Here is a 17995-nt window from a genome sequence, read left to right on the forward strand (position 1 = left end):
AATTGATGCCCGCCAATCCATCAATAACCTACCTTAAAGGAATGAGTCTGGGCACAATTCTAACCAAGAAGAGTCAGGAATGCCTCGGTAAAGAACCCTGGCGTCCCATCAGCAAAGGGTTCTACAAATGCTTTACATAAAAGGCATGTCAGTATGGTGTGAATACCAAAAAATATACTACGGTCATCCCAAAAACAACTAGGGAGATTAAACAACACCTGACTTGCAAAACAGAATATTGCATTTACATCCTGGAATGCGAGTGTGGGTTGAAATATGTAGGCAGCTCTAAACTGCTGGTTCATAAAAGAGTCCTGCAGCACCTACGTGCTATAACTAATAAAGACCAAAGTTATCCAGTTGCGAGGCATTTTGAGGCTTGTCACAACAGTAAACCTCAATGTCTAAAATATTACGCAATTGAATCTATCCCAGTAACGAAACGAGGAGGGAAATGGGAGGCCCACATGCGAAAAACTGAAACCAACTACATTCTGGAATTCGATTCTAAGTGCCCTGGGGGATTGAACAACACAGAGGACCTCCACACATACTTATAAACAACCATCAAGTGAAGTTTTATGTGAGGTCCCTAATAGGAATATGGATTGGGAAGTTAAGCAAAATAACACAATATACAGTATAGATTAACTAGGATAATTGGGATACTAACTTGCTAGATTTGCACAATTTTTGTACTAAAATTATTTAATTCTTTTAAACTATTCCAATTTTTTAGATATAGTACATATGTAGAATATTTATCAGTAGTGGCCCACAATTGATTCTGGCTGTTTTTTAGATATCAGGGTAGGTTTTATCCAGGTGTCTTTTAGGTAGTTGGTTTTAATTGTGTCACTGATATCCTTTTTATAAAAGTATTATTTGTATCATTTTTAACTTAACTATATTTCCGTAAATTAGGGTGTTACATTTTTAAGCAGCAAACTCAACATACTGCCAATCACATGAAGTACTGTATAAAATAATTTGAACATGTCCTTGAAAAGAATATCAAATTTATGAATTTCCCTCTATATGTATCCGATGTTACACTGAATAATGAACTGAATTTATACCATTATGAACTGATAATTGAAGTTATATGTGGTTTAATTAATTTTGTAAGCACGAGTCACTTTAGCTGATCTGCACTTTTGCACAAGTTCACTTTAGCAATATCATAGGAGGGGACCCTCCTATGTAATTTAAATAATTATGTGTTAGACATAAGTATTTATGCATACCACTGAGAATGTCTCTCATATTGTTCAGTGACTCAAAGTACGCTTACAAAAGTATTTCCTGTGCAGTTTTTTCCCTATCACATAGGGTTTAATTTTGAGTAACTTTAGGATTATTTTAAAGATTTATTTATTATGATTTATAGTTTGTGCACCTTGGGGTGAGCACGTGTTACAATTAACAGACATGGCAAATGGTTATCGCCTTTGTGTATTATGTTTTGGAATATGGAATGAGCATTCATGCTATTAGTTTAAAATTGATTTTCGGCGGAATACTGCCTTTGTCCAAAGCATAAGAAATTCACAACTTAAGCAGTTGATTAACTGTCTTTTCTATGTATACGTATTTATACGGTTATAAATGAGACAGCATACTTGAGACTTATCAATGTATTCAAACAGAAAGTATTTTTCTATTTCCATTTGTACATGTGAGCACTTGCACTTTAAAAGGGGCTGAGTATATGGCATTGTCATGTGACCAAGGCCGCAGGGACGGCCGAAACGCTTCATGACTAGCTGTTGGGGCGAATAAATTGTATGCTACAACGAAGGGGTCCATGCCTTGTTTTTCACCCGAGTGGTGGAGCGCTGCGAGGTATTGCAGAGAGATCTATATATATATATATATATATATATATATATATATATATATATATATATATATATATATATCGTTGCTCCAAGGTTGCCCTCAATTAGGAAGCATTCCAGACACTGTTCATAGGTCACCCTTTTTATTGGCATGAGCGGAGAGTCGGATACAGATCGCATTCAGCAGTCCAATGCGTCCTTCGTGCCTGACGCGTTTCGAATTGACTTCTTCCTCAGAGGCAGGACGCTAAGGAAATGTGCTTGCTGTGGACTTAATTGTATACAACGTTGCCCCGCCCTGGATGGGCTGCTCTTGAAGCGAGGGATGCTGGGTCACGTAGTCCACGGCAAGTGTTCAGTTCAAAGCTGCCGCCTATTTCAAGCCCCCAGATGGGCCTCCATCTCCGCCCTCCACTCTAAATCCGTCACAGCGCATCCAAAGGGGGAAACAACATTTGATGGTTCCCCTGGTCCCCACATTTCAATTGGGGCGGTGCATTCCTGACGGCAGGGCTGCCGCCTAAACATCGTTGCTCCAAGGTTGCCCTCAATTAGGAAGCACTCCAGACACTGTTCATAGGTCACCCTTTTTATTGGCATGAGCGGAGAGTCGGATACAGATCGCATTCAGCAGTCCAATGCGTCCTTCGTGCCTGACGCGTTTCGAATTGACTTCTTCCTCAGAGGCAGGACGCTAAGGAAATGTGCTTGCTGTGGACTTAATTGTATACAACGTTGCCCCGCCCTGGATGGGCCGCTCTTGAAGCGAGGGATGCTGGGTCACGTAGTCCACGGCAAGTGTTCAGTTCAAAGCTGCCGCCTATTTCAAGCCCCCAGATGGGCCTTGAGGTTCCGTGACGATCGTAAGTGGTGTTTTCGACTCGCACGAATATGGTCGAGTCTAGTATCTATGAACCGCAAATGACGAGTTTAGTGGGTGTACGCATTTTCGCTGTGCTAGCCTAAACCGTTCGTTTGTTTCGTGGGTTTCTACATCCGAGCCCACGGGTTCCATCTTAGATGCAGCATCCATTTTGTCTCTTGCCCTCAAGTAGCCAGCGAACGGACGCGGTCCGCCTCACGACCCTGGGATTCCCAAACTCTTGCGGAGGACACGTGTTCCTTTGAAAGTGTCTTTATGATGAGGGGGACGGCACTGTAAGGCAGATGGCCCCGCTCGAGGCTCATCTTGCCGTGCCGGTCTATTGTCTTAGTTGTGCATTCATTAAACACGTCCCCTTTGATGCCTGCAGCTCGTTTTTCCCGATACCACCCCTTTTACACCCTTTCCGATCTCCCCACTGTTTCTGTCTTCCTCTGCACCTGTTTCTGTCCCTTCCTCGATCTATTTACTGCTGATTGGAATGTACTAATGGTGGGAAGATAGGTTTTTACAGTTGGGAACCGCCAAACGTTTCTGTACTTATGTTCCGGGCCTTGAATACATGAAAGCAACCCCTTATGGTCTTTACGATGGGAACCGAGTTGTAAACCTTTGTGTACTATGATATTCAATGCGTTAGAACTGTATAAAAGGAGCGATCCACAGAGGCAAGTCGAATCAGACTCCTCGAACCTACACATGTTGTACTTCCTGTGACTTCTGTGTTCCCTGCAGTAATAAACCTCGAATCTTTGACGCCGAAGGAAGTGTCCCGTGTCTCTGTCATTTGTACGCCGGAACAGGTTACCCACGAAGTTTTCAGGTGTTATCCCTGGCACCGCTGGGTCTTAAGAAAACCCAGTCCTTCAGCCTCCATCTCCGCCCTCCACTCTAAATCCGTCACAGCGCATCCAAAGGGGGAAACAACATTTGATGGTTCCCCTGGTCCCCACATTTCAATTGGGGCGGTGCATTCCTGACGGCAGGGCTGCCGCCTAAACATCGTTGCTCCAAGGTTGGCCTCAATTAGGAAGCACTCCAGACACTGTTCATAGGTCACCCTTTTTATTGGCATGAGCGGAGAGTCGGATACAGATCGCATTCAGCAGTCCAATGCGTCCTTCGTGCCTGACGCGTTTCGAATTGACTTCTTCCTCAGAGGCAGGACGCTAAGGAAATGTGCTTGCTGTGGACTTAATTGTATACAACGTTGCCCCAATGGATGGGCCGCTCTTGAAGCGAGGGATGCTGGGTCACGTAGTCCACGGCAAGTGTTCAGTTCAAAGCTGCCGCCTATTTCAAGCCCCCAGATGGGCCTCCATCTCCGCCCTCCACTCTAAATCCGTCACAGCGCATCCAAAGGGGGAAACAACATTTGATGGTTCCCCTGGTCCCCACATTTCAATTGGGGCGGTGCATTCCTGACGGCAGGGCTCGAAGGACGAAGGCACGAAGGACGCATTGGACTGCTGAATGCGATCTGTATCCGACTCTCCGCTCATGCCAATAAAAAGGGTGACCTATGAACAGTGTCTGGAGTGCTTCCTAATTGAGGGCAACCTTGGAGCAACGAGATATATATATATATATATATATATATACATATTGTACCCCAAACCTCAGTTTTTTTAAGGTAGTGTAGGTCTTTCCCATTTGATAATCGGTAGTTCGCTCACTGCAATTAATCTAGCAAGTGTGGCTTGCATGGCACTGATCAACCTAGTATGTAGGGATGTTCGAATGTTAATACAGAGGTATGCAAATTTGGGCAGGACCACCATTTTAATTAAGGCTATTCTGCCCGCCCTATATTACATATCTTATTTGTTTTTTCATGGCTGCATCAGTGATCTCTAGCTCAGAGTATTAGGTATTGCTACATATTTCACTAGGAGTCATGGAGTATTCAGTACTCATCTGTTGTCAACAAATACTGGAAGGTTCATCCGGAGTCTTGCTTGGGAATACTTGCTGGGTTTCTTTTCAAACTGGACTGAAGGAGATTGTCCAGTGCACAAATGGGGCTAACCTTTTTACATGTTTCGTACATATAGCATATAGACCAGGAGATTCGCAACCCATCACAAATCGGTTTGAGACCCAGCAAAAAACGCATTGCAACCCGCCAGTGGCACACATTTTGGAAAACACTTTGTGAACATCCTCTGCACAGCAAACACAGCGAGGCACAGACTGGGGCCAACCTTCCTATAATCCAAACTACGAATATACAATCAAAGTTCAAACTTTAGCTCAAGAATGACCGAACTATTAATAAGAAACCTACCATTAAAAGAACAAGCATTGGCATAGCCAATAGGTCTCGCCTTTGGGACCAAGGATATTGTGCTGCATAACTAAAAACTTATAAGGTATCAAAGGCGAGATCTATTGCCTATGCCAATACTTGTTCTTCAAGACCGTGCTCCTAACAATGAACAAGTCAGACTGGACCCCCTGCTGATAACTGGTGGAGTACTGTGCTTGACTTCCCAAAATGGCCACCGACTTGCTCCGCACAACATGGGGATGCTGCTGGCTTTCAGCAGGCGATGGAAATAACGCTGTGGTAAGTGCACACTACCCAGGTGCGCATTACAATGATGTGGCGCTGCAAGGGCCTACCAAAATCAAGACTGTCGGATATAACAGACTTATTCCTCAGGATAGAGATACAGTAGGGAGCGCAAGAGTAGCACTGCTACCTTAATAAGAGCCAGCGCCAGCTGAACTCACCAAACTTTCCACTACCCAAACCTACACATTCCATTCCCAGTACACGAACAGAACACAGACATTTCTAATCCTAGCTTGGGCTGTGCAGAGGTCAGGCAAGAACTGAGCTGTGCCCACGAGTTCGCAACCCCTTCTGTACCATCAGAGCAGACCCTTGTAAATTGCGCCCACTTTCGTTCTGCCTGGGCATCGAGCTGCATTTGCACTCCAGATAATCATTGGCCATTGGCCACTTTGAATATTCGAGCGGTACTGCGCATTCTGCTCCGTCGTTTTCCTCTGGGTAATGTGTGCCCCCTCTGTCGCCTTTATTCTTTGTATAATTATCTTGTGCTGGTTTAGGCCAGTAGCATGCCTGTCCTCCGCACGGGAGTTGCTCGTTGACGAATTGTGTGCTGTCCCAACAGGCCATAGCGTGGGCTCTGAAAGGGCGCCAGGGCTGGGACAGACTCAATTGCATGCATCCTTCCAGGCTGCCAGCCTGCAGAGGCCCTAACCAACGGGTACACTCACGATTTTCCTTTGGACGAACGGGCCCTCGGCCTGTGACAATTAGTTGTGCATTTCAAGTATTTTCTACCAATTTAAACCTTGCACCTTTCACCCACGAATAAGTGACAGCCCTTTCTCCTACTGTGTGATGGAAAACATTCTGGGATTAAGGGCTCCAGCCAAGTGACTTGGATTCTAAAGCACTAAAGACATTTTATATATTTTCTTAGGTTGAGAGCCTGAAAGAGTGAGAAAAGAACAAAAAAAAGTCTCAGCAGCAGTGTTTCATAATTAAAAATTTCTGGTGTTACCTGGGAAACAGTGACAGAAAAAGCACACTCATCCCTGAGGGGGGACTGGATTTAAAAGCATTCTCGACATTTCCGTACAGAGCGAGAGAGCTGCAGAGAGGCTCAGAGGCGCTGTGTGCAATGTGAGACAGACTGAGGTGAAACAAGCATTGGCGTTTATTAGTCAAACAAGCACATGAAAAGAAGAAAAAGATGCGAGCACAGTGTGAGGGTGAGGGGGCAACGCAGGGGGCAGGATTACAAACGCCACAGGAGAGGGGTGCAATTGGAGTGCGGCGGAAGCATCAAAGGGCTGGGAATGCGTGGGGGGAAGGGGCGCAACACAGTGACAATGTCACATACTTAAGATCAATTAACACAAGTTGTGAATGAAAGAAGGGACAGAGAGGAGGAAAGGTGGGAGGGAACACTGCCTGGGGGAAGCTGGCTGGGGAGGGGGAGGAGAAATCCAAGTAAGGCTGTGTGCGGGGAGAGAGAGGGGAGGTGCTGGAGCTGGGGAACAGATGGCCGTGAAAGTTTATGGCCCAAAAGCGCGTGCCTGTGGCCACGTGAACTCGAAGAAAACCGCACCAAAAAACCCTTGGTTTGATGAGTATTTTGAGCACTTGAATTCTCTCCATTTTCCATTCCTTCGGAATGGAAAAGGCGAGACCTAAAAAACCATAAGTCAAATTCGCTGTTAAAACATTCCAACTATGGCATATACTGCCAAAGAAAAAAAGGACTGTCAGCAACCAACAAGAATTTAGTAGAGCAATAAAATCTTGTCTGCTGACCAGTGTCTGTATGCTGCTGTGAATCTATTTGCACACTCCTCTTACTATCCTGCACAAGCTGAAGATGCGCTCAACTCGAAAGTACATACTCAGGGCTTCACACAGGACACCAATAAGCGATACAATACAAAACACCCTTGTCTCATTCATGCATTTGAAATTTTGAAACTGCTCAACTGACAAGAGGTAGAGAAATGTTATAGAAATGCATCAATATAATAGCCCTAAAAGCCTTCATCTTACTGTACCACCTTGGAGCTGGCCATTATTAGGTATAGCTTGATAGCACAGCCTTCTGCCACAGGTAGAGTAACTTCTCTATATTCACACATCAGCTTCAGAAAAGTAAACCTCTCTAACCTCATTCAATTGGTTTTTTGGTGAATCACCTCGTGAGTGCTTCAACCGCAATGTACGAGGTGCACTGCTTTCAGTAGATATTGGGGAGGATTTGCTGAACAGAGATGCCACCTAGGAAAGGCTTAATTATTTAAAAGCAACACTTTACAAACTTAGAATAAATGGAATTCCAGTGCAGACAAATGAACTGCTTCATTTTTTATTATATTAATGTTTTGTCAAAAAGAAGAATATTCATCATAACTGCTCAAATTTAGTTGGCATGTTTTGAAAAAGTTTATTCATAATCGTGTAGACGCTTTTCAACACATGAATCAGCCTTCAAGATTAACATTACTGTTTAATGAACAAAAGTGCCACTAAAAGTCGCTCTGCAGCAAAAGATTTTGTTGTACCAGGCTTCACAACTAATAATGGAGATTAAAACATATTGTTTGAGGAGGGAAACCATAGTGGCTAGATCTAAATTGTCTGACAAAGACTTTATTCAGTAGCTCATTGGCTTCACTGTTATAAGTTCTAACTCCTCACTTTCACCAACACACACACATACATACAAGTGTCAGACGACTATGTAATAGGGAAAGCAAAGTTACACACTCTAGGGACATTTGGTCAATCAGGTTTCGATGTGTGTGTGAGTCTCTACAGTGGGGAGACTCAGAAGGCCCTGAAGAGCGCTGCGATTCAGAAAAGGGGTTGGTGATGGACAGAGTTTCTGAATTAAGCAGAATACTCCTACCCAGTCAACAGATCAGGACTTAATCCATCACCGTTCCCAGTATAGGAATTGGCTTGGTAGTTTGGTCTGCCCTGTTCCCATGATGCACTGGGCCAGGGACAGACTAATTTGCATATAGCCGGGTTCTGAGCTGGGATGGTGCAGTGAGCTAAAAAACGGTGATGGATCAAGCTCTGATCTGTTGACTGGGTAGGAGTATTCTGCTTAATTCAGAAACTCTGTCCATCACCACCCCCTTTTCTGAACTGAAGAGCGCTGCTGCGCACACAGTTCACTGATAGGAAGGAGGTAGGCTGTGTTCATATTACAACCCATGGCCCAACAAGTGCTATACAATCCCCTTGCCACCCATGAGCCACAGGTGCTTTCTCTTGCTCTTCTTAATCAGTGGGTCTGCTCCATCATGACCAGTTCAAAGATCAATGTTTCAACTATGTGTTACCTTGCAGCAGAGATCGGGGGCACCAACTCCAGTTCCCAGAAGAGAGGCAAGCCACCGACTTCAGTAATCTCTTGGAGGGGGCTAAAAACAGTCAGTCCGGTGGCATGCCAGGAGCCCCCCATTTTGACAGTGCAGATCACCAGTCAGTTGTAGATTTCTGCAGCTGTGTCTGGTGACCAGTCTTAAATCAAAATTAAGAGTAGATGAGGTGGTCCATATAGAAGGTCAGGCTAGGATTACAGTCCAGCCTGCCCTGATTAGAAGGGCAGCGCTGGGGACCATTACCCAGCAGCCTCGTGTCAAAGCAAAGTGCACTGCAGCTACTGGCCTGAGTGTGACATCAGGCCAAGACCAGTGGACTCTCACAGCCAGGATATTAAAGTACAAGATAAGGCACTTGCAGGTATTGAGGATGGCAGCAAATGGAAAAAATTGGATGAGCTACCCGAATTTGCGGCCACACTGAGGTTCAGATGAGATGTCAGGGGCTTGACCCAGAGTAGAGATAAGAATGGAGAAAGAGAATGTTTACAGATGTATTTAACTGAAAATGTGGTTAACTATTTACTACTCAACCCCTTTGTGAAAGCACCTCAACACTATGAAGTCCAACTATCATCACCTGCGGACACAAACTAAGGGCCACCAGTGTACTGGTGCAAAGAGAAGCTCAAGGACTCAACTGCATCTCCATGTGGTTCCATTAACAGGACAATCAATCCCATTGCTACACCAAAGGCGTATGTAAAGTAAAACAACTAGTTATGCAAATTTGGTTTCAACCTTAATAGTCAATTGATGGATTTCTGATGGCAATTACTTCATTCGCCTTTTAAACAATGGTCTAAAACTTACCCATATTGCAAGCTTAGCCCGGTTACCATCGACTGAAATCGTTTTCACCTTAAAGTCCACACCTGAAAAACACAGACTTCCTTGATTAAAACATATTAGCATATTTCTCATACTTCCAGTTAGTTAACAGCAAACAGATATAATAAAAAAAACACCTCAGAATTAAAGTCTAGCTGGTGGTCATTGTTACTTTACGTTTTCATACCTATACCTCACCATTTTTAACTCTTATTTAACCGTGAATGTCCACAATGCAATTCAAAAAAAGATTAAGGGGTGATTATTGAGTGGTAAAACCAGAGAAAAATTTTAAAATTAGATGACTGAGAAGGTGCCGGGGTAAGAAAATTTTCAATATAAACCATAACGCCCAATTTATAGATTGACGGAGAGGATACTCAGTAACAAAGGCGACCAAGTCCCTCCCTGCCAATATAGTGATACTCCTGCTGCATATACATGCAGGCAGACCTACAGGTTAATCATGGCGGAGACTACTCACTCTCCACCGTAATCTGTCCCCTCCAACGGGCTCTGGGAAGTCTGAACAGTCAAAGGAATGGATACATGTTTGCCTGCCCAACTTAGATGGGTAGACAGTCATTTTTTAATGTTCGTTACCACCAGGTTTTAGACGAAGGAACCTGAGGAACAGTAAAAACATAACAGTCATTGCCCCCCACCCTCTCTCCTAGCCCCCCGACCATGGGAGAAGCTTCACATGGCAAGGGGTGCACACATTTTTAAGTTTCGAAAAGAAAATCCACTTTCTGGATTTTCTTTTTGAAAACACAAAGAATACTGCTTGCTAAAGGACTGATGCTTACTGTAGCGATGAAGGTGGTTCCTGCCAATGCGGTTATAAATGAATGCCAGCTATTCAGTCTTTTATAAATCTGGCAAGTGAAGTAGTCTTGGCCTGGCAGACGTAAAGCCCTCTGTCAGGCTAAGGGAGAATACTCTGTCCACTAACATTTAAAACAGGCCCATACGGTGACAACCTAATGTTAATCAAGGACAAATGACCATGTAACAGAAGATGAAGAGGTAAAAGGAAGAGCTATGTTAGTCTGGAGACATGATTACTCTTAGACTTCTTCTAATTTCAATCACTGGTGTCAATGTCCATTTTTAGGGCTCGCCTGGCGTTGCAGCGCGAAGCGCTGCCGCTAGCGAGTCTTATTGTTGTTGTGTTGAGCCTCCCAAGCGGTACAGACCGGTGCACGAGCAGACATCGGTCTGTGAACGCGCTTCTAAGACAGTCTTTGCAGGCGCCGCCACTGGCACGAGCCGCAGGGAACGCCAACATGCACGCTCACGGCATCACGCTCATGCCCTCCCGCGTCTCTTAGGTTGTTCTCCGCTCCAGGCCGACTTTTTTCTGTTGTTACCAAACTTCCCAGGCTCGTCGACTCTGCACTACGAGTGTGGTGATTGGGCACGCAGACTAGATAATAACACCGTGGTAAGAATGAGATTGGAGGGCAGTGTATGAGGAGAGAGAAAATGGAGGTGATTCCATTAGTGTCTTCTGCTTTCTAGGTCAATGTGTAAGCTGCAAGCTGCCGGCCTGCAATTGCAGGTTGTAGGCGTGACGCTATGTACTGCCTAACACTCTTGTCATCAATAAAGGTTTTAAAAAAAAGTGTGTGTATATGTATGTGTATATATATATATATATATATATATATATATATATATGACGTAGACACCGTGTCTCCCTCTGTAGAGTTATGCATCCTCAAGCCCGTGGACACTGATGGGCACATCCACGGAAATGATTCACTACACTGTCTTCCTTTCTCTCCATGGATCTGCATGTCAGAGCACCTGAGCGGTGCACGGCGGTGCTACAGAAAGCGTCCTCCCGACCCCATAACAGGCATAAGGTGAACACTGACTGTACCAGAACACTGCTCCATCTTCACCGGCGGCACGTCCCCTCACCCCAACACTCTGTCTTCACTGGCACTCCTACAGGCAGAACCGTGATGTAAGCTCTGATCTGTTCCCTTTGTATCCCTTTGCCACTGCACTTCTCGCCCCCACACAAGACGCTCCAAAGCAACCCAAGCTGATAAAAGCATGGAACAAAAACACTCATTAAAGATAAAACACAGGTTTCTGCAATTTCCGGAATGAGTACAACCACATCTGGCCACTCGCTGGGTTTCTGAGGTGAATGACATATCGCCCTTTAATCGCTTCTAAACACTTTTGAGATAGAGAGCTGGTTTCCAGTCTCTTGGAATGAATTAAAGCTCGTTCTTACCGCTTACACCCCGTAACTTACTGGTTGACAAATGTGAGTGAATTTGTAAATGCTTCTTGGGCCTCAAGCAGAAGCAAGGAGCATTGTTTGTCAGTTACCAGGTCCAGCCAACAGGCAATGTCCAGAGACCACAGCCAATGGTCAAATGACTGTGTCTAAAGACTGCTAAAGTGATGAAGGGCCTGATGTAAAGCAGGTTTGCCCATTCTGTGTCTATGAACACATGCGCTGTACATAAGGGCCGACATGTTGAGCCCAAGAGTGCAGAACACAAACCTGGAGCTGGTTCACTACACATTGACCTAGAAAGCAGAAGACACTAATGGAATCACCTCCATTTTCTCTCTCCTCATACACTGCCCTCCAATCTCATTCTTACCACGGTGTTATTATCTAGTCTGCGTGCCCAATCACCACACTCGTAGTGTGCATACTGATGCATAACTCTACAGAGGGAGACACGGTGTCTACGTCATTTATATATATATATATATATATATATATACACATATATATATATATATATATATATATATATATATATATACATACATATACACATACATATACACACACTTTTTTTTAAAACCTTTATTGATGACAAGAGTGTTAGGCAGTACATAGCGTCACGCCTACAACCTGCAATTGCAGGCCGGCAGCTACATAGAATAGAGCCCAGGGTAGACTCATAAGTAAAAAAGGGCACGACAATAGTACTTAAACACAGCATGCCGCCTACAACCCACTGGGCCGGCCTCAATAGAAAATTGGCCTAGTCAGGTAGTACGAATGGCATATCGACAGGGTGGAAGCAGATTGTATACAAGCAAAAAGCAATTGAGGCTTCTTTTTTCAATTTTTTGGGGAAAGAAAAAAACAGAAACCGAACTCAACTGGGAACAGTCCTTCCCATGATATACCACCATACAGTGTATGTGGATCAGAGGATCTGAGGGTGAGGAGCCATAATGCAGTATTAAGTAGTGGGAGGAGCAACCTCCATCAAGGGCAGTAGGTACCGCACCAACTAAATACTTCTGGCTGGCATGGGAAGGGCAGAGAGGGGGGAGGGGGAGATTCATAACCAAACCCGTGAGGTCAATAATGGGCAAAGGTCGTGTATGTAGTGCTACATGTAACATGTTACTAACGTGAGTGTGCAGTCAGGTGCAAAGTATGCGTCGCGAACCAGCCTAAAGCCGGGCATCAGGAACTGCCAGGATTTAGAGCATGTTACTAACGTGAGTGTGCAGTCAGGTGCAAAGTATGCGTCGCGGACCAGCCTAAAGCCGGGCATCAGGAACTGCCAGGATTTAGAGGAGAATACCTATTGGTTCAGGGGGCGATAAGAGAGCAGAGGGGGAGGACAGAGAGTTAGGGCATGGACTCAAGTGTCAGAATGCTCCTCACTCCATTGACGGAGGAGATAGGCAGTTCGGGGACCCCAGATATCTTTAAGACGTGACTTATGTGGTAAGAGTTCGGCATAATTGTGTAGGTGATCTTGCCAAGTTGACATAGTGTTGAGCCAGATTTTGAATTTAGGAGCACAGCCTCTACCCCATCAACAGGCTACATGGCGTTTGGCTAATAAGAGGCCCAGTGCAAAAAACTTTCTATGTGATTTCAGTGCTGGGACCGATTGACCTAACAGGGCCGTCTTGGGACAGGGATTGTAGGAGAGTAGGGTCTGCAATCCTATGGTCACCCCCGATTTTTGCTGTTTGCTTCACTGGTTTACGACTTTCCCTAGCTGTGGGCCTGCTAAACAGACCCACAGCCTAGCTGTTCTCTCTCTAAATTGACAAGCATGTACCTTAGGTGCATTTACCAATTGGTACTGGGCCACCTTATCAGTCCCTGTACAGCATACCTTAGATATCCAGGGCATAGGTGTACCCAGGGGCTGAAGCATGTATTATGCCACCCCTGGCTGGCCATCCAAATCTGACACAACTGGCTGCACGACAGCTGGGGCAAGGTGGTGTAATCACCATTTGCTTTAGATATAGTATCTCTATATCTAACCCTAAAATGGACACATATATTCCTATCAGTCACTCCTATGGCAGGCCTTAACAATCCTGAAGGCAGAGTGCTTGGAATTATGCGAGATGGTGCTCTGGCATGAGCTGAGCCCGTTTGCAGCTTGCGGAACTAAGTCCTAATAGCTGTTCCATGATAATGCTATACCATATACTCTTAAGTGCATTATGAACCTCGCGGTCAAATGCTAACTTTGGCATAGCATTATCAAAACATGTCGAGTAAGGTGTCATACGAATTGGAATACTAACCCCTCGCCAATTCTGGCGACGGGGTTAGCATTCCATCCTTCTAGAGGGACACGACGTGTATGTAACTGTGAACCCCGGTTAAAGTTAACTCGAGCCTCAGCATCACAAAATGGATGCTGCCACCACAGACACAAGTCTGACCTCCTGCTGCTGGGAGTCCTTCCAGCGAGGGAGGCTTGGACAAAGGGTTTCCTGCCTTGGGAGGTGCTAGCACCACCCCAGACAGGATTTTGTGTATTAGGTAGGACAGGGCTGAAAGGAATGAGACATGCCTGGGGCACACAAGGTGTCCCTGTGCATATGCCGGTCTAAACCAGTTCCTGGGGCACCCCAGCCCCAGAGCTGGCGCAAGACCGGACAAAGGAAAGGGGGTGTAACCACCCCCCTTCCTGGTCCCACCCAGAGGAGGGACCTAGTCGTAGTGCAGCCCCCTTTAGCTGAATAAAGGTAGGAGCTGGTCCCATTCCAAATCAGATTAATCTTGACAACTTCCACGAAGAAACTCTTGACCTTCGACCTCCTGATTCCAGAAGACTGAAGAATCTTCTCTATGGTCAGGGAGTGAGCATTCTGCTTCGCAGGCACCATCAAGCTCCTGTGCGGTTTGTTGCAGAGTCCTTCCATCCCGGAATCAGACGACTCGGCTCGACAAGACCCGGACCTCCAGACCTCTCTGACCTCTACCCACATCCACAGCACAGCTGGGACCCGTGGGTGAGACGAGCAACGTGGAGACGACCATCTTGCGAAACCGGCCCAGCGCTTCCAGCATGACCGCCGAGGGATCCTCGAGTGAGGGCTTTGGGGTCTGAGAAGCCCCACACCGACGCAGCTCCTGCACCAAAGACCAGCCCCCCAGCATCCACGAGATCTGCGTGGGGCCCTTTTGCCTGGTTGCTGCTTGTCCTGTTGTCTGGTCACTTGCCGGCTGGCTCGAGACCTCCGAGACGACGATCCGAAGAATCTAACACTGCTGGTCTGGTCCCCCAGACTAGCCCTTGCTTCCCTGTGAACGAGAAGCACCCCGGACCCTCCTGGTCCGCACCAGGCGTCATCTTTGTTCCACCGCGTGGCTTGCATTAGCCAAGGCCTGTTGTCCAGATCGACAATCCGACACCGCCAATAGCAGCAGACTACGTGGGACAGCTCGTGCCTCCAGCCTGGTCGTGAAGAGCAGCTCCTGGTCCGCGCAGCTACAGAGAGAAGTGACCCTTCCTTCACCTGAGTGCGGCGACAGCATCTGGTTCCCTCCTGGTTCCAGCACCGTCACTGGCTAGTGACCGAGACTCTGTCCCCTTCCCTTTCAGGACTCCTTCTTCTGAGTTCCATCCTTGGAACCACCGGACTCCTCCATCTGGCTGCCTGCCAGCAACTCCTTGTTTCAGGCATCACCGGGATCAACGCAGCAAGCCCGACGCAACTTCAGCCCTATGCACCCGCAGCCTGTGGGTTAGGTAACTAAAGCTTCTAGGTGCTGAAGTCTGTGTACACTATCCTAGAGTCCAGGTCCACTGTTGTTTTCCCTCCATCCAGCCGGATTCGTCCGGAATCCGTAACTTTCTAAACTGTACGATCCATAGACGTTGGTACGCATCCCGAGTGAGAGTTTCCACTCTGCACGTGAGTCCCGTGGGCCTCCTGCTCCTTACTTACCTAGTTTGTAGCGTAGTCCCAGCGATCCTCCAGCCTCTGGATCTCCTTACAGTACTTTCCTTCCTCGCATTCCATTGTTTTGAGAATATGGTTTGTCGTGCCCCTAAGGCGCACTTGTAAATATTGTGATAACTCGTATTTCCTTTTAAGTATTGTCATGTGCTTAGCCCTCTGATCTCATAAAGAGCTCAGAGGTGTATGTTAGTTAATAAATATCTGTTTATTTTCATAACAACCTGTGTGGTGTCCTTTCACTTGGTATTCAAGGGGTTATATGTGGTAAAACAGCTGGCTTCACATGCCATTCAGAGTTCAGCCTAAAGACTGCTTTTGTCCACGCTACTAGGATAGCTGGTCTATAAGGTTGACTTGCAACCAATCACCATAAGGGTTGTTTGGACTGATACAAGGTGATCACTAGAACTAGTGAGCATCATATATCAGGCCAACTTCTCACAGGGATCAATAGCAACTCCAACCATATCCGAAAGGGCACGAAAAATGGCCTGCCAATATGCCGCGGAGGGGCATGTCCACACCAGGTGGAAGAAATTGGCACCCTCCACCCCACATCTAAGGCAATGGTCAGTGTCACGGAGGCCAAGTCGGAATATTTTGGAAGGAGTAAAGTAAATGCGGTGCAAGAATTTGAAATGAATCAACCGGAGCCGGGTATTACCGGTACTGCATTAGTGTGCATTTGGTGATTTCGCGTAGAAGGGGGTTAAGGTTTTCTTGCGGTTTATTTACATATAGGGTCATGTCGTCAGCATATAGAGCTATTAGGAGCTGACGCTCCGGGTATATGAGGGAGCGATGGTTATGATACTGACAAAGTTTGGCCGCCAGTGGCTCGATGGCAATCGCAAAGAGGGGAGAGGGGGCAGCCTTGCCTGGTGCCTCTATGTATGTTAAAAGGAGCCGACCTGGCCCCGTTGAGAAAGACTGAGGCCTATCCCCCTCACCGAAAACTCGTGCAGAGTGCTGTTTGCCGAGGAATTTGCACTCCCTATCCACCGCCTCAGCGTATTCGTTCAGCTTCTCCCGAAGGAGGGCATTCGTAGAATGGTCTCGGCTCTCGCGAGTACTAATCCGTTCTAAATCTCGAAGTTCGGATTCAAGTTTACAAAGATCTCCTCGCAAGGATTTAAGGACACCGCCTCCCTTAGAGAGGTCCGACACCGACCCCACGTTTCTGTCGAAAAAGTCTTGGATGTCCTGTTCAAGGTCCGCCTTGAAGGCGGAATCTCTGAGATGAGAAGGGTTGAGGCGCCAGCTCAAATAAGGGGAGGTCTCAATGGGAATGCGTAGTGAGAGTAGGACCGGGGAATGGTCAGAGAAAGTCCTGGCAAGGTGTCGGGCTGTGATTAACCAGGGAGTGAGGCCTGCCGATAGGAACACGTAATCAAGACGCGCCCAAGTGGAATGCACTGCAAAGTAATGAGTGCCCTGTTTAAGGGATGGGTGGAGGTGCCGCCATGAATCAATGTAGTGGTGTTCAGCAACAATGGAGGATAGGGTACGTTGGGTTTGGGAGTAGTGTGGAGGCTGGGGGTGGGATCTGTCAATGCTCGGTGCCACAGCAGAGTTGAAGTCCCCTCCCAGTATCACATGGCCAATGCCCAGAGTTTGAATTTTACCCCGCATCGTGAGAAGTGAGGAAGTATGGTCTACGTTGGGGCCATAATCGCATGCAAAAAGGACCGTATGTGAGGGTAGTTTACCCCACACCATACAGTATCTGCCGCCGGGGTCCACTTCCGTCCCGGCAGGCGTGAAGTTCATACCACGTCTAACCAGAATTGTAACCCCCCTTGCATAGTTGGAGTAGGAGGAGAAAACCTTACAGGAGGCCCACCTGGTCGCAAAGAGAGACAAGCTATCCGGCATTAAATGTGTTTCCTGCAGCATAGCAATTGAAATGCCCTGCCTATCGAGGTAACCTAAAATGTGCCTCTTTTTCCTAGGGTTATTCAGCCCTCGAATGTTCCACGACACCTGCTGAAATTGGTGCGACGGTAGTGTATCACCTACGTCACCCATTCATACACAGGATTAATCTGCGTTGAGTTGCTTTGTCACTGTTACGTTCCCTTCTGCAGTGTTTAAGGAAATCCTCAACCTGTTGCGGGTTTAGAAAGAAGTGAGTTGTACTCTGAAATGTCACTTTCAACTTGGCAGGGTATAGCATGGCATATGGGATCTCTTGTGCCTGAAGTTTCTTTTTAACCATTGTAAATTTGCGCCTAGCCTCCTGGACGGAGGGGGTGAAATCAAGGAAAAAAGGAGAGGGTAGTGTTACAATAGTTCAGTCCCGATTGCTCTTGCCCGTTGT

General features: G+C 46.4%; 1 protein-coding gene across 1 annotated transcript in view; it reads right to left on the reverse strand.

The window, feature by feature from the left end:
• Nucleotides 1-17995, reverse strand: part of RAB18 (RAB18, member RAS oncogene family) — a 141114-nt gene that overhangs the window by 57296 nt on the left and 65823 nt on the right. The window contains exon 3 of the mRNA XM_086941606.1: nucleotides 9439-9500. Within this exon, the coding sequence (XP_086797732.1) occupies nucleotides 9439-9500 (62 nt within the window). The remainder of the gene's footprint in view (nucleotides 1-9438; nucleotides 9501-17995) is intronic.

This window comes from Lissotriton vulgaris, chromosome 10, assembly GCF_964263255.1.
Source record: "Lissotriton vulgaris chromosome 10, aLisVul1.2, whole genome shotgun sequence".
In the NCBI taxonomy this organism is placed as follows: domain Eukaryota; kingdom Metazoa; phylum Chordata; class Amphibia; order Caudata; family Salamandridae; genus Lissotriton; species Lissotriton vulgaris.